This window comes from Rhinoraja longicauda, chromosome 9 (genome assembly GCF_053455715.1).
Source record: "Rhinoraja longicauda isolate Sanriku21f chromosome 9, sRhiLon1.1, whole genome shotgun sequence".
Taxonomy (NCBI): domain Eukaryota; kingdom Metazoa; phylum Chordata; class Chondrichthyes; order Rajiformes; family Arhynchobatidae; genus Rhinoraja; species Rhinoraja longicauda.
Window position 1 is genome coordinate 43,498,498 of NC_135961.1, and position 26,367 is coordinate 43,524,864.

Consider the following 26,367-nt stretch of genomic DNA (forward strand, 5'->3'; position numbering starts at 1 on the left):
CACCAAGAGCACATGATAGTGGACAAAGGATGGTATGTGTCAGGATACATTCAGTAGAATTCTGGGAGGATTTAAGGGTGCATTAAGAATGGAACAAAAAGTTTAATTTATGTGATGAGGGAAAAACAGATAACCCGTGGGAAGTAGAGCTTATATCCAGCAAAAGGTTCAAGGAGCTATTTAGTCTACTTCTGTAGTTATCAAGGATTATTTTCTATAAATGTCAAACTGTTGGAATTCTTACTTCATCTCTATTCCACATCTTCCTCTTTGTAGCAGCCTGATCAGCAGCTTCTAAAACTCGAGATCTGGTTTCACTTGGTCGACCATTTCCAGCTGCTGGTTTTATACATGGCACTGGAGGAATTTTTCTGAAGTTCAAACTTTCATCAAAAACACGATCAACCAACTGACCAGAAAGAAAAAATGTTACTGCAACCCCTAGGTAATAATGGTATATACATCTACATTCAACTAGGTAAAAGAATTGAAGGAACTTCAAAAACATCCAAAACTGATTTTTCTAGCTTAAAGATAACATCAATTTATATTGGATTGGTATCTTGCAGTTGAAAAGTCTGAACGATTCCATATTTACAATCACCTCTTTCCCCACACCTCCTTTCAGAAGTCTAAATTGTTTTGTTAAACGATATGCATACCCAGTTTGGTTTATATTATGTTGTTCTATCAGGATTAATTTTCTAGGCCTTCAAACTTTTCAATTATTGCAAACAGTGAAACCTGCACTTAATGAACTGCATTGTTCATTTAAGGTCTTTTGCTGGTTACTTTAACATTGTTTTTACTGAAAATATCAAAATTAACATCAAATTGTTAATCCCATTAACTACTCATAAAGTGCATTTATGCTAATTTATGGAGATATTTTATTTTGACCAGTTGATCCAATGATTGTCTAGCAGTTTTCACTATTTTATACAATAAAATGCAAAATATACTGAACGTTTACACTTGTTATACATTGACATATGAAGTTGTGATGCTTTATGATAGATTTCTGGGAAAATTTGTTTTAAGTGGATCACATTTAAAAAGTTTTCTTAATTTTGTTGTTCTTTTGGAAATAGCTAATGTACTAAAATTTCACAGTGAGTAATGTCTCCCTTTTTCCAATGTGGCCAATTTATAATCATACCACGAGACAGTAGGTTATGAATGCAACATGTCAAAATTTGAAGAGATGGGTTTACAGTTGACTGATGAACTGGTTTTCAGTTTAATAGTGGATGTGGGGTGGGACGTGAGCAGGGAATGTAACAGTCTTCTAGCCAGCAGGAATTCCTTTGGTGATTATATTTCTTGGATGTGCTGAGCTATGCTTCAATGTGTGGGGCAGCAAGGGGTTAAAGGCTAGGTCAGAATGAATCATTTGCATGTAGCCTTGCAATACATTTTGGGTCTCAAAACTTTACATGGGTGAAAACGCCTCATTGCACTGACAAGCTAACAGAGCAAAGGATGGGATGGGAGCTAGAAAGTGCACAATTGCACTTTACTGTACAGGTGCATGATCCAAATTGTTTTGCAGACTGGCCAGTCTGCTGAAGATTTGGTTGGTGCAGATGAAGGTGCCGACCTGGTTATAGGCGTTGTCACCAAGGATGACTGCTGCTTGGTCACATCATTTGTGGTCATGCTCTTTTCCAGCATCCAGGATAATCAAGATCAACTGTAACACTTTTATAGAATTAAGTCAAGGCTTTAAAGTCATTGCACAGACAAAATAATGACCAAGTATGAACACAGCAGGATACATGGTCCAGCATTTGATTCTGAAGTTGTATTCTCAAAAATCCAGAAGAGCATGGTTTAAAATTAACATTTCAGACCAAAAAAGGATTGATTTTTTTGATCTTGTGTTGTTTTAGTTGGAATGTACAAGACTGCAAAGTCAAATTCTAACAATTGTTTTTTTGGTTTTGCATCTTCCACACAAACACAAAAATCTTTCATTCAGCATCACAAAAGTTAAGTTTAGTCAAAGGCTAAAGCTCCATTGATTGCCATCAGGAGTGAAAATGATCAACATGGAGATTAAAATTTAAAGCATACATTTTATGTAATTGGAAATATTATTTACAATTCCACCATGAAGCAAAGAATAATCCCTCTGCCCAACAGAAATCTACAATTTATTATGGTGTTTTGAAAACTAACAGAAGTCTAACATGGGCAGGACCAACATAGTGAATGATGGGGGTCTGAGGAGTGTTGTACAGCAGAGGGATCTAGGAGTCCAGGTACATAGTTCTGTGAAAGTGGCGTCACAGGTGGCCAAAAAGGCTTTTGGCACATTGGCCATCATTAGTCAGAGTATTGTGTATAGAAGTTGGGAGGTCCTGTTGCAGTTATATAAGACACTGGTGAGGCCACATTTAGAGTATTGTCTTCAGTTCTGGGCACCATGTCCTAGAAAAGATGTTGTCAAGTTGGAAAGGGTGCAGAGAAAATCTACACAGATGTTGCAGGACCCGGGAGGGGGGGGGAGGTTTGAGCTATAATGAGAAGTTGAGCAGGTTAGGACTCTATTCCTTTGAGCACAGGTGGATGTGGGGTGATCTGAAACGGTGCACAAAATCATGAGAGAAATAGATTGGATAAACACAGAGTCTCTTGGCCCGAGTAGGGGAATCGAGAACCAGAGAACATAGGTTTAAGGTGAGGGGGAAAGATTTAATAGGAACCTGAGGGGTAACTTTTTCCCCATTACGGGTGGTGGGTGTATGGAACAAGCTGCTGGTTGAGGTAGGTACCATTACAACATTTAAGAAACATTTAGACAGGTACATTGATAGGATAGGTTTAGAGGGATATAGGCAGGTGGGACTAAGGTAGTAAGGACATGTTGGTCAGCGTGGGAAAATTGGGCCGAAGAGCCCGTTTCCACACTGTGTGAATCAAAACGTCAAGATTTGGCCAACATGATGACATTCTATAAGGAGCCAAACTACTTATGAATGAAAGATGAGTATCTAGTTAATGAGGGAAAAGACAAAACAGGTGACTATAATGTTAATGTGTTAATGCAAAATACGATAAACACTTTAATTTTGCCATCAATTTTCTAACTTCTCACTTGAGCATCTATTGTAATTTTGCTTCAAAAGTTTAATGTCATTGTACATTATTGAATGCTCGTCAAATAATTGAACCAAATAGTCAAGAAGAGTCAATTAACCTGAAACGTGTTTATAGTACGCTGGATGGAAAGCTAGAACAAAAAAGGAAATAAAAAAGCAAGAACCTTAGGCATTCCTTCATGAAGGTCTCCTACCTCTTCCCTTGTATCAATGGTTGAACCTGGGGTGGTGGCAGCAGTGCTTACTGTGGTACTAGGGGCTGTGCCTGACGAACTCACAGAATCTATCTCACCTGCCACATCATGGATTTCACGTGCAAGGATGGCCAGATCCTTGGCCAGATCTTGACTGATCCTGATCACGAGAAAAGAAATGCACACCAAATCCTGAAGTATTACCCATTACATTTCATTAGCAATGAACAGAGCATTTTCTTAAAGAATAAATCAGCTAAAATTTTAAGTGCTTTACAACTATAGAGTAGCATTGATTGCCTCTCTTCCTCCAAATAAATTGCATATTCCAACCTGAACTAGAAAGGAAACCTTTTCTCCTGATCAAGTAAGAGTACACTTAACTGGCTGAGTTCCTCCAGCAGATTGTTTATTGCTCAAGTACAGATCCATAACTTGTTAAAATGCCTGTGAACATGGTTGGTAAGACATTTTGTTATTCCATTAGTGATTACATTATTTGCTGTAAGCATAGTATTCCATATTCTTTGAAATAAATTTGAGTTCCGTTTTAAACTAATATATTCTAGGAGGTTAAAAGGCAAATTTGATAACTGAGAAAACTATGTACTGATATAATGATGCACAAGGGACTCATGTAATTTTGACCCAAGCTGCTACCACCTTAAATTTGTGCATTTTTCTCTGAAATGGTTGCAGCACTTAAATATTAGAGGCCATTTATTAGATCAGCACACCATAATGGAAGGCAAATTCACTCACTTCTTCGAGATTAAGGGGTAGCTATGGGGGTGCATGTGGGGTAAGCTACACTTGTTTTTTTGCACAATTTGCAAAACCCTGTTTCAGTCCCTTTTGTGCACCTTTCCTCATCTCTTTCTCCGGTACATTGATGACAGCATTGGTGTTGCTTCCTGCATTTGCAGAGAACTCAACAAATTCACAACTTTTTCTGTCAGTTTTCAGCCTGCAGACACCTTCACATGAAAAAAGATACAAAGTGCTGGAGCAACTCAATGGATCAGGCAGCATCTCGAGAGAATATGTATAGGTGACGTTTCAGATGAACTCTTCTTCAGACTGATTGTGGTTTTGTTTAGTTACCTAAAATTTGAGATTTTAATGTTCACACCGGCAGTCCCCTTCACATGGCCCTACATCACTCTTCCTTTCCTGGATCACACTGTCTCATTCTCAGGGGCTAAGTTAGCAACATACCTCCATTAGAAACTCACAACTTGCGCAACTATCTTGACTATGTTTCCTCCCAGCCTGTCTTCTGTAAGGACTCCATTCCTTTCTCAAGCGCCTCCCTCTACATCCATTCCTCTCCTACCCTCCCTGTAACTTAAAACTAATCTCTTCCCTTTCCAACTCTGATGAAGGGTTTGTGTTCTAAAAGGTTAACTCTGGTTCCCTTTTTATAGATGCTGCCTGACCTGTTGGGTGCTTCCGGCATTTTCTATTACAGGAATTTCAGAAGGCTGTCCCACCAGCTGTATCTGAATGTCGGAGATGAAAGTCATGGCGGGCCTGTTGAAAGTTACTGTCCACAAATACTGCTAGAAATAATTTGAAAGTTTTGGGAATCCACATTGCAGTTGCATCAAACCAGCTACTGGATCGGGTACTCAGATTCTCACATTTAACCTTGAACTGGACTAGCAGAAGTCATGCATTTCTGTTTCTGGGGTGCAGAAGGCCTGCGGAAGGCAGACGCAGCACTAATGATGTGGTGACTAGTGGGATTAATACCAGGAGCATTGCTTCAAGTGTCTCATTAAAGTTCTGGACAAAATTTAATGACCCTTGAACAGCTGAAGACAAATTCTATTTACCAACTGCATATCCACTTAACTGCTTCAGTTTCTCAATCAACCTCAAATAACATGCCATCTACACTAAACCCATCCAAATACACTGGCCCTCCCTATCATCACAATCTCCTTTGACAAATCACTTACACAATCCATGGCATCAAATAGAAGTTCAATATGCTCTGATATTAAGTACACTATTTAACTTCAGTAGCTCTTCCCTGGTGGATCAATCAACAAATGGTACAATCATTTACAAGTGGCTGGAATACTTATTCCATTGTCCATATGAATTTTTAATATTTTATTCGGTGGAAGAAGAAAAAATGAACTGGGATCTTTTCTTAAGAATTGCTAAACTAACTAGGGCTTACTAGGGTTGTAGCACTGAGAATTTAGAATTTAGAGCAAGTTTACAAGAGCCTCTGATAGTACACTGTTGAATCAAGCTATTGTGGGATTGATTGCCAACATGGAAACTTCATTTGGAATAGGTTTCGTGTGCTTCCATGGGCTACGAGTTTATACACTGCTCGTATATTTATTGGTAATGCATTGGACCCATTAAACCCAATGGGTGCAGAGGAAGCACCATTTAATGCTTGATCCCTTAAGCCAAATCATCTGCTTTGTTAATATAAGAAGGATTCCACACTACTTGTACACTTACCATCCTGAGAGGGAATAATTCATTACAGCTACCACTAGAGTTAAACACATACAGGATTTTGGACAACTTTAATCCATCCACAGCTGAAATGAGCCAGTAGAGCAACATTTTTGAAAATTCCCTTTTGTTTTGCCTTTTGGTTTACAGAGAAAGAAAACCAACATTATCACACAAAATAACTGGAGTGTTTTTCATGATTGATGGAATTGCAGGGTAATCATCACATGACTGCATTCATAAGGTCATAAATGATAAGAGTAGAATTAGGCCATTCTGCCCATCAAGTCTACTCCACCATTCAATCATGGCTGATCTATCTCTCCCTCCTAACCCCCTTCTCCCCATAACCTCTGACACCTGTACTAATCAAGAATCTATCTATCTCCGCCTTAAAAATATCCACTGACGGCCTCCACAGCCTTCTGTGGCAAAGAATTCCACAGATTCACCACCCTCTGACTAAAGAAATGTATCCTCGTCTCCTTCCTAAAAGAATGTCCTTTAATTCTGAGGCCTAGACTCTAGTTCTCTAGTCCTAGACTCTCCCACTAGTGGAAACATCCTCCCCACATCCACTCTATCCAAGCCTTTCATTATTCTGTATGTTTAAAGAGGTTCTCCCATCATTCTTCTAAACACCAGCGAGTACAGGCCCAGTGCTGACAAATGCTCATCTTAGGTTAACCTACTCATTGCTGGGATCATTCATGTAAACCTCCTCTGGACCCTCTCCAGAGCCAGCACATCCTTCCTCAGATATGGTGCCCAGAACTGCTCACAATATTCTAAATGTGGCCTTACCAGCACCATTTGCAGCCTCAGCATTATATCCCTGTTTTTGAATACAAGCCCTCTTGAAATAAATGCTAGCATTGAGTTTGCTTTCTTTACTACTGATTTGACTTGCAGAGTAACTTTTTGGGAATCCTGCACCAGCACTCCCAAGTCCCTTTGCACCTCCTATTTCTGGATTCTCTCCCCATTTAGAAAATAGTCTATGCCTTTATTCCTGCTACCAAAATGCTTGACTCCACACTTTGCTACACTATATTAAATCTGCCACTTCTCTGCCCACTCTCCAAAGTCCTTCTGCAGAGTACCTTCTTTCTCCACACTACCTTGCCCTTCCACCTATTTCCGTATCATCCGCAAACGGCCACAAAGCCTTTAATCGTCCTCGTCCAACCTGAGTAACTGAGCTAAATAAGCTTATTCGCTGAGGAACAGTGAGCTAAACACTGGAATTTTGAGTTTCCGAATTCAGTTTTAGACAGGCTCAAGTGCCACATGAAAATAAAAAAATATATACAATTATAATATTCTGAAAGCCATGTTAAAAACATGTTGGGAAGAAAATCAAATCAATTATGTACACTGAAAGCACTTATAATTTAATAATCTTTTACTACTGTATTTTCTTTTAATTACAAACTAACATGTTTAAAAAACAGAAATGTTTAAATGTAAAGTGCTTCTTTTTAGAGAAATTGAAACTAAGTTATGCTTTTAGTTTAATACGTTTTCATCATTCAACTAATATGTTCACTCTATTTTGCTTCCCGCAGATGCTGTTTAACCTGCTGAGTATTTCAGCATTCTTTTTATTAGATTTTCAGCATTGCAGGATTTTAAAAATATGGCCCCATTACTATGTTCATATAGCCTGGGAAAAACTGACTGATGTTAAAATAAATGGATCAACCTTTATCTTTAAATAGTTAAAACGATTTGTTTGGAATATGTTAACCACTCGTCTTATAGCAATGTCCAAATTAGCCAACATAATTGCAATAGTCTCAAATTTTATAGAAAACTCTGGCAGCTAAATAAAGAGAATATTTTTACATTGTGATAGAAATTTACTTTTTGTTTTAAACATAGAACTGCAGCCATATTGAAAATAGTATGTTTTCTTTCCAGAATTTTTAAAATAATATCAAAAAATAAATTAGGATCTTCTATGAAATGGACTATCAATTTACACAAAATATAATCTTGAATCTTCGTAAGTTTCATATCACATTACAAATTGGCGGTAGATTACTTTAGCATCCAGTTGGTTCAGTGATAACTTCTAAGGCATGCACACATCAACAAGTAGTTTCCAAATTTAATCAATGACTTGCAGTTTAGTTATCTGACTATGTTTGCAGACATGGTTTACTGGCACCAGGAAAAGAATAGCACTGGCCAAGGTTTAATTTGATAGAAATGTTAGATGGAGGCATAGTCTTGCCTCCAGAACTCATTCGCTCACTGCAATAACTGTTCGTCAACAAGTATAAAATGGCTAATAAGCTAAGGCAACAGTGGGATGTGATTATTTATTGAACCACATCTTTTACCATTATGACTGAAAAAAATGACAAAGAATGAGAAAACGTACAAAAAATAATTTTGTTAATTGATTAATCCTTCCAAAAAAACAGTCCAAATTAGAAGATTCCAATTTATGATTACATCAAGGGTTATTAACAAAATTAGAACACAGAACACCTACTTTGATATTGAAAGATACCTGGCAATTTCCTCACTGTGAGCAGTCCAGTCTCTTATGTAGTCATCCTGCTCCTTCATCTTATTTTTCAGAAGCATGTTGGTTGATGGTGTAGCATTACCACTTTGCAGTTTAGTGCTCCTCAGTGTAGTATTGGTTCTTAAACGACTATGTTTAGGTGAACTTCGATTCGACCCGAATTCATCTTCAGAGGTTGAAGCATAATCTGTAGGAAAGCGCCTCCATCTTGGACCTTGCAATATAACTAAATGCATAAGCAACATGGTCAATTTGCGTATACCATTGTGTGAAAGGAAATTGAAATTTAACAAGTTAAATGTTTTTTTATATCCAGTTTAATCATAAAACCTCCAGATTTTAAAATAGTTTCCAAATCAAACCCTCTATTTGTGTGCCATAACATACATAAATTCAAACTAAGCATGTACAGTATATTTCTTAGATAATTGAACAAATGCAGATTAAGCAAAAAATAAAATCTTTAACACATTTTAATTAAAAGCATTTTTCTATTAAAAGATACTGATTTTTTTAGTGGTAAAGATGCTGACAGTTAATATACTTTAAGAATATCATATAAATTATTTCCTCCATTGTTTAATAATCATGGATTTGTACAAGGAATTGCTTAAGAGATTACCTGATGGGGAAGTTTGTCCCATAGCAGATACTTTGCTCTTAGAAGAATCAGGCATTCTTGAAATACTATTGGCACGAAGTCGTGGAGACACTTTGCTGTCTATCATTGAGATGCCACGCAAGTTACTCCGAATGGAGGAGTCACTGTTTCGACCACCATTACTCCTAGTTATTGTTGCTTCAGAGTCACTGCGAGCTGATATGGAACCCAATCGGTTGCGGCGTGGTTGAGCAAGGAGATCTAATCGAGAGGGTGTTTTTCTGCCCGTGGGTGGCTTCGATGTAGTGGAACTGGTTGTAGATACTTCAGATACCACTGAAACTTTATCTGCATCAGCTAATTCATTATCTGATACATCACCAAGGCGTGCCCTCCGTAAAATAGATGCTCTGGTTGGTCGAGGCTTTGGTAGTGTGGTCGATTTGCTTGCTGAGCCAACAGCAGTAGTTTTTGTCTTGGATAATTTATTGCTCTCCAGTTTAGAATGCAATAGCTCATCTGTGGATGTAAATGATGTCCGCCCTTGTGATCGACTGGAATAGGTCTCCTGATCTGAAGAAAGAAAATCAGAGATGGTGGACTGAGGTAAACTTGAAGTTTGGTCATCATCAGTCAAGTCAAAGGAGGCCTGTCTCACTCTTCCAGTGGTTTGGATTGATTTGCGTGGTTCTGTTCTAATATTAGGCTCTGATGCACGAGTTTTTGCTTTCCTATCTACAAATCTTTCTCTAACATTGGTTACAATAGCTCTTGACTGATCCTTAGGAGATTTTGTGAAGCATTTCTCCTTGTGAAGGTTACTCAGAGTTCTCCGTTTTTGAAGAGATTTCTTTTCTACATCTCCACCAACTAAGCTAATAGTACTAGCAGTGTCCACATCTGATTCTGGGGAGATTGAATCATTCCTGTGGTAGGTTGGAGTTTCTGTTTCACCATCCAGCTTGTTCTTGTCCTTTAGCTTTGCTTCTAGGAAAGCCATCACTGCCTCTGTATCCTTCAACAATGCAGTAGTGCCAGTGGTGGAGTCTGCTCCAATAGAATTACTTCTCTCCCTGCATGTGGTTTTATGTGCATCACCGGATAAACCAGACTGCTTAGTGATATGAGGTATGAGCTCTGAAGGCACATTACCACTTGGCTTTTCTATAGTGAAACTTCCCTGTCTGACCAAGGTTCTATGAGAATCTTTTTTTTCTTTGTCTGCACCTTTAGAACTGTGCCCTCCGTCAGACTCTTCTGATTTCTTCTGTTTATCTTCACTTTGAATTTCTGCTTTATCTGAAGCACTTGCCAAAATTGCTAGTTTGGATTCCTGAACATTAGATTTTTGGGAGACCACTTGCCTTGATGATGCTCCTCTGCTTTTGTCAATTTGGTTGGCAGTGCTAAGTAAATGCTTACTGGAAGTCATTGTTTTAGAAGCACTCCGATGGTATAAATTTTCTTTGTGGACCTGTTGTTGAGTTTTAGGTGAAGATTGCCTTGTTGCCGATATTCCCCTGATAGCATCTGCTTTTGCTTTAATAGGCGGTGTGGAGTTACTAGAATGAAACACCGCTGCTTCCTTACTGTTTGCAGTTTCATTGCGAATATTTCCAGTATTACTGGTTTTAATACTGGAGCCATCTGCTGGCCATATTACATTAGTGTGTTCCTTTTGCTTGTCTTTTTGGTGAGGTGGTGTTGTAGTTTCTTTCTCAGGGAGCTCAGTGTCTTGCTTTTCATCTATTTCTCGTCTGGGCTTTGCTGCGCTTAAAGGAAGGGAATCTTTAGACCTTTGGCCTTCTACAATTTTATCTTCTATTGGAAGCTGTGGAAGTGTTCTTCTCTTTCTTTCGGCCACATAAGCTGAAGCGGTTTCTGATGTCGATGTTGCGCTCTTTGCTGAAATACCAGATTCACTGATATCTACCTCAGACAAATAAAATAATGTTATTTTGTAGAACTCCTTCAATGCACTTTCCTTTCCTGCTTCAGAGAGCAACACAATTCTATTTTCTGCCCTCAATGGGGTAACATCAAGATTTGCATTTACTGGAAAATCTACAAAAATAGTACCTGGCCTAATTCTTGCACCCAATTAGGAGGCACGAGAGCAAGAAATTTAGCAAAAGACAAGCAAAAATTAAAAAAGGTGACTAAATTAATGGATGCATTAACAAGCGGAAAAATAAATTGGCAAGTAGAAGGGACGATTATTTTAATCACTTGCAAAACACAATTTTCCGCAATCGTGCTGATCGTTATCTATATTATGACTGTTAATTTTCTCCCTAGTTATTTCTTACAATACTTATCATTAGAGTCATACAGCACGAAAACAGGCCCTTCAGCCCAACTTGTCCATGCCAACTAAGATGCCCAATATACATTAGTCACACTTGCCCACGTTTGGAACATACTCCTCTAAACCTTTCCTATCCATGTACATGTCCAAATGTTGTTTGAATGTTGCTAAAGCTCCTGCCTTAATTACCTCCTCTGCCAGCTTGTTCTATATACCTACTGCTCTCTGTGCGAAAAAGTTGCCCATCAGGTTCTTATTAAATCATTCCCCTCACCTTAAACCTATATCTCTAGGTTTAAGGTGAATTATCAGTATGAAAAATAAATGCTGGTGAAATTTTACAAGATGCTGTTAAATCCACACCTGGAGAATTGTGTACAAGTAAGAAAGGATGCTCTTGCATTCAAATTAATGTAGTTGATTGCTGAATGGAGAACGGCTGAGTAGATTGGAAGATTGTATAGAAGACAGACTTATCTTATTAAAAAGTGTACAAGATTCTCAGGAGTGCACGTTTGGAGATGTTTCTCTAATTCACAGCATCTCGACTCAGAGGGAGCATATTTTCTGAATAAGGGTTCAATGATTTCAGATGGAGGCCGAGGAATTTATTCTCAGAGGATTGTGATTTTTTTCTAATTCTCAACTGTGGGGAGCTATGGAGGCAGTCATTGAGTATATTTAATGTAGAGATTTATAAAATATATATTATATAATGCGAGACCAAGACTTCAGTCATGATCTTACTGAATGGTAGACCTGGTTTGAGGGGCCAACTCATACTTATGTTTTTTTATGAATCTAATGTAGTAAAATTAAAACGATTTTAATTCTATAACTCTTATAATTAACATGAAGATATTATTCTCCATAATTATGAATGATTAACTAGAGTATAAGGAATTGTAGAATTAATTTTCCTGGAACTTATTTCATTATTATGCTCACTAAATCCAAATTCTAGATTACTAAACAGACAATTTGTGAAAGAACTTTCAGCAAACTTACCTTGGTCGTGAGCAATAGAGGTTTGTGCTGCCACATCATTGGCAGCTAAATTTGCCCATTGTGACACCCACCTGGGAGAAGTGGGTGCAAAGGAGCCTTCAGGATGTGTCTGGAAAATATAGAAATAATCAACTTTGATTGATTTGTAATTTGAGCAACAATTAAAAAACAACCAACAAAAATTCATTCAATAAATGATTAAAATTGAAAATTATTTTCTTGCAATATTTATGAAACAATGAGGACATTATGGGTAGGAGAGAACTGTAGATGCTGGTTTAAAATCGAAGGTAGACAAAATGCTGGAGTAACTCAGCAGGACAGGCAGCATCTCTGGAGAGAAGGAATGGGTGATGTTTTGAGTCAAGACCCTTCGTGGACATTATGGACTTCATTATGGACTTTCAAAACTTTATTTACTAAAGCTACATGGCATTCCTCTCCCCCGCCCCATGGAAGAAACTGCCTTAATAATCCCAAAGGCAAAAATTAATTGACTGTCAATAGTCAGCATCTTCTTGAGTTATTCTTAAGTTTTTTTTCTTCCTTTTCTTATCCCCTAATTGAATGAACAAGGTGTTCCTGAAGATTCCAATTACCACCATTTGTTTGGTTACTTAAATAAGACAAAGTAGGTATTTGTGCAGTGTAGAATTGCCTCTACCCCTGCAATTTCTTGCCATTGTGAAAATCATTGAGTAAATGCAATCAAGTAGAGTAAAAATGGACACACGGTGAAAATGTGGAGCATGCTTTGAACTCGTCTCTGTAACATCTACTGTTCTTGCCATTTCAGGAATATGTACTTGCAAGGTCTGACAAGAGATACAGTGGTCTTTGTCAAGGTCAAGGTCAACCTAAATAAAAGTAGAATGCCAGACTGGGCTCTTTGGGTAAACACGGATAAATATCAACTGCCGCCAGAAGGCACAGTGTTAACAATATGTTTTCTAATCTGAGGGATCCGCAAGGAGCGCTGCCTCAAGACGACAGGTAATATCAAGACCCACACCACCCCCTGGCCACGTCTCATCTTGGGGCTACCATCAGGAAGATGATTCTCTTGCTGAGAACTGTTTTTCCCAGTTTCACAAACAGCTTCTTTCCATCAACTATCAGGCTCTTGAGCCACTTTGCAAAAACCCTAACCACAATTCTACTGTAGTACTGAACTACTATGGACTTTGCATCACTAAGGTTGCACTACATACTCTGGCTTGCACTATCGTGGTCTTGCTTACCTAGAATTTTTTTTTAATTGTGTTGTGTTTAAAGTACCTACAAAGTTGCAGTAAATTTGAATGTCATTGTTCTGGTCCCGGTACATATCACAAATAAACAGTTTTGACTCTTGAAATGACTGGGCGAATTGCTTAGATACCCTTGTTGGAGATGGTCACTCACTGGCATTAACTACCGTAACATAAATGTTATTTACCACTTATTGGTCTATACCTAAATATTGTATGAATCTTGTGGTATGCTGGTAAGAATTGTTCAATTCTATTGGCAACTTCTCAGCAAATGAGTCAATGCATGTCTATTCCCACTTCTGACCTTAAAATGGAAGGAATTCCATTGATCAAATAGATGAAGATGGTTGTGCCTAGGATACTATATTGAGGAACTTCAGCAGCAATGGCTTTAGACGAGAATATTAATCTTTAAACACCAAATACCTTCCATCCGAGATTCAACTCCAAACAGTGGGATTATCTGCTTGATGCTTATTTTAATTTTACCAGAACTGATTTACACAGTCAAATAATAATAATAATAATAATAATATATTTATTTTATATAGCGCCTTAACACATGCACAAAGCGCTTTACAAATACAATTAACATAGAAACAAACAGACAAACTATCCTGACGGAAAAGCGGCGAATAATCAACGTCAGGGTCCGGCAGTAGACATTAAAGAACACAAGACACACAGATACAATTTTTTACACAAAACAGCCATCACAGTGATTGCTCTAGGCATACCCTCACTGTGATGGAAGGCAAAGTCTTATCTCCTCCTCGTTCTTCTCCCGTGGCGCCACGAGGCAGTCGAGGCTCCCAACCCCTTGAAGCCCCCACCGGGCGATGGAAAGTCCCAGGGTCGAGCCGAGCAGGCCGATGAAAGTCCTGAGCCCCCACCGGGCGATGTAAAGTGCTGCGGCCGAGCCACGCAGGGTGATGAAGGGCCTGCGGGCGGGTTGATCGTGCCTCGTGCTTCGGGGCGGTCGAAGCTGCTACGGCTGGAGCTCCCAAAAGCCGGTCGCCAGCCAGGGACCTGCGAACTCCCGATGTTGCGGTCTGCAGGGCCCACGGCCGAAGCCTCCGAGATGGTAAGTCCAGGCCCTGCGACCGGAGTCTTCGAGGTCGATCCCAGCTGGAGGCCGCCGACTCCACGATGTTAGGCCGTTGCGCGAACGGAGATACGACACGGTAAAGGTCGCATCTCCGTTGAGGAGATTTAAAAAAAGGTTTCCCCCAACCTAAATAGTACAATCTCTCTCCCCTCACTCTGCAATTGATCACTGTGGACCATTTTCAGCCCAAGGCTCTGATGCGGTGTGAAGCCAAGTGATTATGATAAAACTGGGCATTGTTATGCAGGCTATTGGTAGATGCAACTTGATAGCACAGAATAATTTCCATCACTTTGCTGATGATTGAGAGTATTTTACAGGATGGGATTTGTCCAGCTGTTTGGCAGCTGGAGAGACTTGGGCAATTTTCTATCATTGTATCTATACAGGAGCAGCCCAGCCAAAGGCAGAGCTTTTCTCGACTGAAGATCCTCAGTACTACAGGTGGTTTGCTGGCTGTTCCCAGAGCCTCTGCTGCATCCAGTTCTCCCAGATGTTTCTTGAATTTGGCTCAAGATCAGAAATGTATGGAGCTGGAATTTTTTGGAGTGATATGGTGGCTAGTACAAGGACAAGAATGTACTTCAGAAACAAATTCCACATTTTGCCTATGATAGGTTTGTTCATTCAATTTATGGACACATTATACTTAAGGTTTTTATCACCTCCGCTCCTGGCTCAGTGGAGCCCAATCCAATTATGCATTTCATTTGTGTTATTTTGAAGCAAATGTCAGAATCAGAATAGCCTTTATTGTCATCCAAAAAAACCAAGTCTATTGGACGAAATTCAATTACCCATAGTCCAACAATAAGAGCAATACAAATAAGCAATAACACACACAATCACAAACCAACACATAACAAAAAAAAAAGAAACATCCATCTTTTTTTTTGTTATGTGTTGGTTTGTGATGGAAGGCCAGAATGTCTTTTCTCATCCCCTGCCGTCTTCTCCCGCGGTCAGGATGTTGAAGTTGACACATCGCGGCGGTCGGGACTCCTGACATTGAAGCCCCGCCGGGCGGAGAAAATCCCGCGACCTGGAACAGGCCGCGCCGGACGGTGAAAGGTTCGCAGCGGGCCGACCCAAGCCCCTCGATTCGTGGCGGGTAAAGACGCTGCCGCTGCCGGAGCTCCCAATGTCGGCCCCAACCCAGGGGCCTGCGAGCTTCCGATATTCACGCGGCCCGCGCCGAAGCCTCCGAAGGCGGGTCGCAGCCGCACTCGCAGCGCCACCACAGCCTCCGAAGGCAGCCATCTCCGCAGATGCTAAGTCACCGCGGCCTCTGCGAACCAGAGCCCCAGGTGGTCCCAACAGGAGGCCGCCAGCTCCAGGTGTTTGGCCGAGGGTAGGCCGCAGCGGGAACGGAGACACCACCCAGAAAAAAAGGTCGTGTCTCCGTTCGGAAGAGACAATTTTACAGCCCCCCCCCACACCTAGTACACAACCACAAAAAACACATCACATCTAAACACCACAATTAAGACAAAAAAACCAACAAAAACATAAAAGACAAACGGACTGCAGGTGAGCCGCTGCTGCTTGCGCTGCCAAATGTTATTACTGTGTTAATTTTTATTAAAAGTGACAATCTAAAATATGTTAAAATAATTCATTAACTTTTAATTGTTTCACTTTATGATAAGTAATTACAAAATGTATGAAATACAACATGAAACTAATGGTAAAGAATATCGCGCAGCTACATCACCATGTAATTGATTTATTTTTTATTTTTTAAAGTGTAGCAAATTAAGAATGATTTGATAGCACAACCCTAGAATCTTACAGCACAGAAAGATGCCAGTGAGCCATTGTCTCATATTGCTACTTTGAAAGATCTACGTAGTCTCATCTGTGCTTGTTCACAAAAGACATTAGGAACTGCTGGTAGACACAAAATGCTGGAGTAACTCAGTGGGTCAGGCAGCATCTCTGAAGAGAAGGAACGGGTGACGTTTCGGGTCGAGACCCTTCTTCAAATTGCTGATTTAGTTCTCCAGTTATGATCAATCAAAATTCATAACTTTTTATATCCATTGCTTTCCCGAGGGATATTTAATTTACTTTAAGTGACCCCAATTCAACAATGGGAACGATATTAAACCCCGATGCAATTAGTATAGTGCCCTCGAGCTAACCACTGCTCAACCCCCCCCAAATTAAAATCAGCTCCTGCATCTGCTATTGTCACTGACTCAGTACATAGCCAATAACTGAGTTTCTCTCAGCAACATCATGACGTTGTGCAGCCTACAGTCATCTCCTGGGTTTACAGCTACCGAACTTTAAGATTAAAGTTCATGCCTAGCTTATAAACACCTTGCTGATTTGTACTTTAGAGCAGACCAACATTCAAAACACCATTTATTGAAATGAGACTTCTTGATTAAAAAATTTACTTCTTGACCAACATACCCCAATCAGAGAGATCAGGGACAAATCATCCTCTATGACAATCCTCAACACTGGTGCTCTGCAAAGATGCATTCTCAGCCCCCTACTTTACTCCTTGTGCACCCACGACTGTGCAATCATGCACAAATCTAATTCAATGTTCAAATTCACAGACGACACCACCATTGTGGGGCTGATATCAAATATTGATGAGTCAGAGCACAGGAAGGAGATTCAGAACCTCATAACCTGGTGTCGAGACAACAACCTCTCTCCCAATGAGAGCAAGACAAAGGAGAAGGTGATTGACTTCAGGAAGTGAAGCGGTACACATACCCCAGTTTGCATTGACAGCGCCAAAGTAGAGATGGTTGAAAGCTTCAAATTCTTACGAGTAAATATCACCAACTACTTCTCTTGGATCACCCATATTGAAGCAATGGCCAAGAAAGCACACCAATGACTCTACTTCCTTAGAAGGCTTAGGAAGTTCGGCATGTAGAAAGCCGTAGAAAGCATTTAAACGGGATGCAACAGAGCATGGTTTGGGAACAGCGCCATCCAAGACCGCAATAAATTGCAGAGAATTATGGACGCAGCCCAGACCAACACGGGAACCAAGCTCCCTTCCATTGACTCAATTTACAGCTAACGCTGCCTCGGCAAGGCCACCAGCATAATTAAGGATGGGTCGCTCCCTGGCCGCTCTCTCTTCTCCCCTCTCCATCTGGCAAAAGGTGTAGAAGTGTGAAAACGCACACCTCCAGATTCAAGGACAGTTTCTTCCCAACTGTTATCAGGCAACTGAACTATCCTACCAACTAGAGAGCAGTCCTGAACTATTATCTACCTCATTGGAGACCCTCGGACTATCTTTGATCGGACTTTACCGATTAGATAGCTGCAGAGGTCTGCAACCAGCGGAGCGGTTTGTCTGATTAAACCCTCCCTATAATATCACCCAGAAACACATCACTCTGGTAGACACAAAATGCTGGAGTAACTTACCGAGACAGGCAGCATCTCTGAAGAGAAAGAATGGCTGACATTTCAGGTCGAGGCCCTTCCTGTAGAGGTCGAGGCCCTTCCTAAAATCTGCACTCTGTATCTTCCCCTTTGCTCTATGTATTGTACTTCAGTTTGACTTGATTGTATTTATGTATAGAATATCTGATCTGTTTGGATAGCATTTAAAAAAATGCACTTTCATTGTATCTGAGCATACATGATAATTATAATGTGGTGGTGTCGTCTGTGAATCTACCACGGTGCCCACATCTATCTTCTTAGTTATTTCTTCAAAAAAACTCAATCAAATTTATGAGACACAATCTCCCATGCAAAGCACTGCTGATTATCCCTAATCAACCCACCTAAATACATGGCGTAGGAAAAAAAACTGCAGATGCTGGTTGATACTAAAGATAAACACAAAATGCTGAAGTAACTCAGCAGGTTAGGTAGCATCTCTGGAGAAAAAGGATGGGTGACTTTGAGTTGGGACACATCCTTTTTCTCCAGAGATATTGCCTGACCCACTGAGTTACTCCAGCACTTTGTTGTCTATCTTTTCCAAATACATAGTGCATTCAGAAAGTATTCAGACCCCTTCACTTTTTCCACATTTTGCTACATTACAGCCTTATTTTAAAATGGATTAAATTCATTTTTTTATCATCAATCTACACACAATACCCCATAATAAAAAAATGAAAACAGCTGTCTAGAAATTTTTGCAAAGTAATTAAAAAGAAATAACTGAAATATATAAGTATTCAGACCCTTTGCTCTGACACTCAAAATTGAGCTTATGTTCATCCTGTTTCCATTGATTATCCTTGAGATGTTTCTACCACTTGATTGGGGTCCACCAGTGGTAAATTAAATTGACTGGACATGATTTGGAAAGGCATATACCTGTCTGTATAAGGTCCCAGTTGACAGTGCGTGTCAGAGCAAAAACCAAGCCATGAAGACGAAGGAATTGTCCGGAGACCTCCGAGACAGTATTGTGTCGAGACACAGATATGGGGAACGGTATAAAACAATTTTTGCAGCATTGTAGGTCCCGAAGAGCACAGTGGCCTCCGTCACTCTTAAATGAACAACTTTGGAACCGCCAGGACTCATAGAGCTGGCCGCTCGGCCAAACTGAGCAATCGGGGGAGAAGGGCCTTGGTCAGGGAGGTGACCAAGAACCCGATGGTCACTCTGACAGAGCTCCAGAGTTCCTCTGTGAAGATGGGAGAACCTTCCAGAAGGACAACTATATCCGCAGCACTCCACCAATCAGGCCTTTATGGTAGAGTGGCCAGACGGAAGCCACTCTTCAATAAAAGGCACATGACAGCCCGCTTGGAGTTTGCCAAAAGGCACCTAAAGGACTCTCAGACCATGAGAAACAAGATTCTCTGGTCTGATGAAACCAAGATTGAACTCTTTGGCCTGAATGCTAAGCGGCACCTCTCATCACCTGGCCAATACCATACCTTCGGTGAAGCATGGTGGTGGCAGCATCATGCTGTGGGGATGTTTTTCAGCGGCAGGAACTGGGAGACTAGTCAGGGTCGAGGGAAAGATGAACGGAGCAAAGTACACAGAGATCCTGGATGAAAACCTGCTCCAGAGCGTTCTGGACCTCAGACTGGGGCAGAGGTTCACCTTCCAACAGGACAACGACCTTAAGCACACAACCAAGACAATGCTGGAGTGGCTTTGTGACAAGTCTGTGAATGTCCTTGAGTGGCCCAGCCAGAGCACGGACTTAAACCCGATCGAACAACTCTGGAGGGACCTGAAAATAGTTGTGCATCGACACTCCCCATCCAACCTGACAGAGCTTGAGAGGATCTGCAGAGAAGAATTGGAGAAATTACCCAAATACAGGTGTGCCAAGCTTGTAGCGTCATATCGAAGAAGACTTGAGGCTGTAATCGCTGCCAAAGGTGCCTCAACAAAGTACTGAGTAAAGAGTCTGAATATTTATGCAAATGTGATATTTCAATTATTTCTTTTAAATTACTTTGCAAAATTTTCTAAACACCTGTCTCTGCTTTTTTATTATGGGGTATTGTGTGTAGATTGATGATAAAAAAAAAAGAATTTAATCCATTTTAAAATAAGGCTGTAACATGGCAAAATGTGGAAAAAGTGAAGGGGTCTGAATACTTTCTGAATGCACTGTATATATCCTACCTCTCCGAATCCCCTCTAGTAATTTACGTATCATAGAGGTCAGCCTGAATGGTTTGTACTTTCCAGGTGTTTCTTTACAGCTCTTCTTAAATAAAAGCACATCCTTAACCACCCTCCAATCTACTGGGACCTCACCTATGGTGACCCCACTTAAACATTATTTCAGAAATTGACAAGCATAGAAAAAGTGACATGTATTTAAACAGTTTCAGGAAAAAAAATTGTTTCACTACAACATCCCTGCAATAATTAGACAACACTGTTTCTTAAGTGCACAGCTGCTACCCAAATCATGGGAGATGAATGAAATTGACAAGCAATTGCTCCTACTGGCACTTACGCATAGATACTCTAGTAAACAATATACACTGTAGCATACAGCCTATAGTATCTTTAGGTTGCAGAAGTAAAATAAACTAATCTATATACTAAAACTCTCGTTTGTTTGTTTGTTTGTTCCTGAACTACAGTCAAAACGGTACATAATAGCGCGACAATTTTAGGCCCACCTTACTCACCGTCGTCCCTTTGGCGCTAATAGAAGAAGTTTCATTGAAATCGGTGTTATATATTTAGTTATTCACATTTTAAGGTTTAAATCTATCTCCTAGGGAGGGAGGGAGTGGAGAGGGGCCGGGGGAGGAGAGGGGCCGGGGGAGGAGAGGGGCCGGGGGAGGAGAGGGGCCGGGGGAGGAGAGGGGCCGGGGGAGGAGAGGGGCCGGGGGAGGAGAGGGGCCGGGGGAGGAGAGGGGCCGGGGGAGGAGAGGGGCCGGGGGAGGAGAGGGGCCGGGGGAGGAGAGGGGCCGGGGGAGGAGAGGGGCCGGGGGAGGAGAGGGGCCAGGGGAGGAGAGGGGCCGGGGGAGGAGAGGGACAGGGGGAGGAAAGGGGCCGAAAGAGGGGAGGGGGGGAAAGAGGGGAGGGGGGGAAAGAGGGGAGGGGGGGAAAGAGGGGAGGAGATGGTGCTGCACCAATGCAAGAGAGGTTTGGCCCAACGGGTCCACGTGGCTGGAAGCTATTAAAACACCTTTATTTTTGAAAATCCTGTCCTGCAGGAACAATAACTTTCTTAATGTAATTTTGAAAAATGCTCTAGCCTCCTTTCACCCATTGACATAATTGTCTTTATAACATGACTTTCTATAACACGTTTCTCAGGAAAGCAACCATCACATTATAACAGAACTACCTGTGCATTTGACAATTAACACATCGTCTGTTCATGTAAACACTGGGGAAAAAACCACAGCCATCCTTTACCACATTGCTTAACAACTTAGCAAAACAAAAACCTCAACATGTAGGAAACAAGGCCTGCTTTTAAATATTATAGGATATACCTACGACAACAGCCTTGCTTTAAAACACCCCCTAAATGTTTGAAAGAAGTATAGGACACACTAATTCATGCAATTTTTGTCAATATTTTCCATATAACTCACCTCAGAGTCACTCAAAAGTTCTTTACTAAATTCGCCATTTCTTGCACCTGTTGCTTGTTCAGGAGAATTTTGTTTCCATTTGATTTTTTGTTCAGCAATGACTGGCCTTGTGATACCACAGCCAGTGTAATTTTGGGAATCTACTACTCCAAACACCTATTTTAAGAATAAGTAATATTTGTTAGAAATATATGAATCGTACTAATGAAGCAAATAAGGGTCACAATGTGGCTTTTCATCCCCAAATGACATTTTATGTTAATTAATTTAAGCTTAACAGCACACTGTATTTTCAAAACTACATCTAATTAAAAATTAATGTATATATCTATACATCAAGTATTATAGCTGAATAGAAACCAAGACTAAGTGAAATAAACTTATCAGAAAAATGTTAGCTATTAAAATTCACCAATGATTTTGCCTTTAAAGTGAGAATATCCTTCAGCATGTGGGGTGGTACAATGATACCAAGTAGTTGTGTGATGGGAAAAGGACAGAACTAGCAATCTAAACTATATATCATCATCATCATCATATATATACAGCCGGAAACAGGCCTTTTCGGCCCTCCAAGTCCGTGCCGCCCAGCGATCCCCATACATTAACACTATCCTACACCCACTAGGGACAATTTTTACATTTACCCAGCCAATTAACCTACATTAACACTATCCTACACCCACTAGGGACAATTTTTACATTTACCCAGCCAATTAACCTACATATATCTATGGCACTGTAACTAATAACCACACAAATTATATACAATAATGTATAACTTAACAGCCCTGCAACTGCTCTTCAATTATTACATTTGAAATTTAAGAATAATTTATTCCAGGATGCACGTGGATACTATAGTCACACACTTTGATGGAGATACCAACCGAGTAAAACAATTACACAATCAACCTCAACAGCAGCGGTATCGTTGGAATCAGGACCTGGTTTATCATATTTCATCTCTTCAAATCTACAAGCAACTTTTATTTTAAGGTGAGAGGGGAAAAATGTAATAGGAACCTGGGGAGCAACTTTTTATTCCCTACACAGAGTATGGTGGGTATCTGGATCAAGCTGCTAGAGGAATTAAATAGAGGCAAGTACAATAACAACATTTAAAAGACATTTGGATAGGTACGGTTTACAGCGATAAAAGCCAAATGGATTTAAATAGATATTTGTTGAACATTAACCAACAGTAACATCTGGTTTGTGGAGAAAATTAATCTTCCACAGGAAATGATAAATCAAGACAATGAAGCTTTACAGACACTTGCAAGATTACAATAACAGATACATACAAATTATGCCTTGTATCAATGTAAATATCTGATCTGAGAAGTAACCACTCTGTCGGTAAAATCAATTTGCAATTTGAGGTAAATTGCTAATATTTGAGCAACATCAAAAACCCTGTCTAATCAAGCAGAATTTGCAAACTGAAAATTGTGTTAATATATTTTGATATAGATGAAGAAATGGAAATCAGAGAAGCTGAATGTGTGCCTGTCAGGCAAGATGTCAGCATTGCTTCCCTGACACAGTTTAATCCACTAATGAAAATAATATATATTACAATTTAAAAAAAATTAAATGATAAAATACTACAGAGTGGGATCTGGGTGTCACAGTGTGCAATGTACAAAAGGTTAGTATGGATACAGGTGATTAGGAAAGCTAACTGTATGTCAATGTTTATTGCTAGGGCAATTGAATTTGGAAGCCGGAAGGTTACACTTCAATGATGCAGGACATTAGTGACAACAGATCTGGAGTACTGTGCATTCCACTGGATTCTTAAAGATGTTAATGTGTTACAAATTTATATCGTGACACCTAGAATTAATTATTCTATGAGCACTGGTTGAGTCTAAACGTGTATCAGCTGGAACAAAAACAATAAAAATGTTGGAGGAACTCATCAGGTCAGGTAGCATCAGTAGAGCGTATTAGGGTCAATGTTTCGGATCAAGGTTCATTCATCAGAACTGGAAAAGAGAATTCTAGCATGTTTTAAGTTTCAGAAAGGGGAAGATGGGGAGAGGTGAAACAGGCAAAGTGTATCTGATCGGTTGCAGACAAAGTTGTTTAGGTAACAATTACTATAAAAAACTAGCCATCAGAGACTACAGGAAAAATTAAAAAAATTAAAGCAATAACATACACCCACATGAAGTACAATAATCTTAAGTTATTAAATTCAATATTGAGTCACAAGGGCTGCACCAATCCCAGATGAACAATGAGGTGCTATTCCATAGTATTAAGTTGGGCACTGCTGGAGCAAAGTAGGAGGCTAAAGACAGAAGGTCGATAATGTATGGGATCGAGAATGAAAGTGGCCAGCTATTGGAAGTTCAGAGTTGCCCTTGCAGACAGAATTTGAAATCAGCCAAAAAGCTCACACTGGATTATTTGAAACATTTCCTTCTACAACTGACGCTGAAAGGTGGAGTTAAGCAACTGGAATACCTAAACTGACCTAAACTTAAAACTCAATTAAACAGCACATTACCAAATCTAATTTGGGAGTAGGATTATTCTCAACAGTGCATGGCAGCCCCAAATTCACTTATAGACAATATCTTGAGATCCTACTATTGTACTTTTTCCTCTTACATTTTTAAACTCGAAACTGATACTTGAGACTTAAAGTTGCAAGTAGGTGCTGAAACATGGCTACTCTGTGCGCTATACCAAAAAAGGATCTATTAATTGTTTCACTTTTACTTGTGTATGATTGTACCATTGTATAGTCTGACAAGATAGCACGTAGAACAAGCTTTTCACTGTATCTTGGTACTCACGACAATAACAATAAATAATGTAACCATCTCAACCAACCAATTTAACCAACTTCATTTTTAATAGACAGCAAGTAACAATGGTTCCAGACAACGACCATCTTCAACAAACCTAACCCCCTGACCTTGACATTCAACAGCTTTGCCACGACCACAACCAACCAACATTTTGGGCAGAAGCCATTGACCAATACATCAAGTGAATCAGTCAAATAAATATTGTGGCTGCAAAAACAGGTAAGAGGCTGGAGCAGGTGATTCATCTCAGGAATCAACACGACATTCCATCATGTACAAGAAGTGTGATGAAATGCCCTTTGCTTAACTGGATAACTGAAATGCCATCCACAACGATACTACCACACTAACCATTCATTCCCTTCATCACAATGATCTCAATGTGTATTGCTTAAAAAATGCCAACGTTTCTTCAATAACACTTCCCAAAACCATGACCTCTAGCTTTTAAATACATGGCCAATACATTAATTAAAACAAAATCACCTGCAGCACCCCTTCCAAGACTCTTACCGTTCCAAAAATCGAAATTTGTCAGTTTCTTTGGAAATTGAATCCACATCCAGAACTCCCAATGCAACAGAACCATGAGAATGCCCTATTTCAGTGGTTCAAAGAAATAGCTCACTACCACCTCTTCTCCAATGGAGCGTACGAAAAATATGGGCTTTGCCAATGACATTTAAATGCTAAGAATGAATAAATATATACTCCCGAAGGAAATTAAGTTTTTCCATTAAAGTTTCAAATTTGGCATGCAGTTAATTTTGAGATCCAAATGTTAGCATTATAGCTAATGCTTTCTATTGCAATACTCAGATCAAAGCAAAATAAATGCTCGTGTGATTAGAAGCACAATTAAGTTGTGCAATGTTTTATTTTTAAATTCGATTTTGAAATCGAATCCTTTATTATGCAATAAGAAAGTTTCAAAACAATTCTTCCTGAACATAAATTCTCAAAAAACTGAGGGCAAAATGTTCCTCCTTTATTCTTACCATATCAATCATTCTACGAGCTTCCTCTTCCTCTGTATTGGAATTTTCGAGTTCAATTGTGTAAGTTCCTTTGTCACTTTGGTCATCATCATTTCCCTTTGAAACAGACGGTGAAATTGTTTGTGATTCCAAATTACTTTGATTCTGTCTTTGCCCAGCGCTGCCAGAACTTCTCTGCTGAGGTGCTTGGGCTATTACTAAAGGAACTGGCGATTCAGATTTTTGTTTTTGTAAATGTATCGTTTGATGAGATTCATGTACAACGTGTGATGATTTAGCATGAGGAGGACTTGGTTGATGTGTAAATGAAACTGCCTTTGAATTAGTCATGTTAGCTTTTGACCTGTCTGGCTTTGCAGGTGGAAATGGATGAGGCCCTTCTGGAGGTACAGCTGCTGCAACTTGCGTGAAAGAATAGGACCTTCTCTTTCGTGGGTTATCCTCATCAAAGAACTCAATCATAAAGGCAGTCCGACTCATTGAAGATATTTCATGGCCCTTTTCAGAAATTGAAGTCTTCTGTTGTTCAGCACGATACATCCTCAATTGATCTTCAAGTGCAGCATGTTTGTGAGCATGTATTTGATCATTTCCATTTTCTGTATCACTTTGTGTTCCATCATCATGTTTATTTCCTAAACAACAAGTTAACTATAAGAGCAAAATCTAAAATATACAAGGTAAATAAGACCAAGCAAATCAGCATTAATTACACACATATTCAATGTCTGAATTAGAATGCACTGCGCTGATGGTAACACAGTCCAAATAATAAACCCTTTAAGGAAATGGCTAATAATTCAGATAGAACAGAGTTGCTATTATTCTCAAAATTCTTTTCATTGTTCAAATTGATTTCCCATTGGAGTATAAATGAGCCAATAACACGAGAGAGAGAGAGAGAGAGT

The 26,367-nt window shown here is 39.8% G+C and overlaps 1 protein-coding gene across 11 annotated transcripts in view; it reads right to left on the reverse strand.

Moving 5' to 3' along the window:
- cep170aa (centrosomal protein 170Aa) overlaps window positions 1-26,367 on the reverse strand; it is a 90,913-nt gene that overhangs the window by 25,489 nt on the left and 39,057 nt on the right. For 6 of the 11 annotated variants that reach the window (XM_078405345.1, XM_078405341.1, XM_078405344.1 and 3 more), the window contains 7 exons: window positions 25,460-26,094; window positions 21,634-21,789; window positions 12,239-12,347; window positions 8,944-10,851; window positions 8,286-8,547; window positions 3,269-3,458; window positions 245-409 (listed from right to left, as the gene is read on the reverse strand). In XM_078405345.1, coding sequence (XP_078261471.1) covers window positions 245-409; window positions 3,269-3,458; window positions 8,286-8,547; window positions 8,944-10,851; window positions 12,239-12,347; window positions 21,634-21,789; window positions 25,460-26,094 — 3,425 coding nt within the window. The remainder of the gene's footprint in view (window positions 1-244; window positions 410-3,268; window positions 3,459-8,285; window positions 8,548-8,943; window positions 10,852-12,238; window positions 12,348-21,633; window positions 21,790-25,459; window positions 26,095-26,367) is intronic. The other 5 variants (XM_078405346.1, XM_078405343.1, XM_078405347.1 and 2 more) reach the window with 3 other exon arrangements.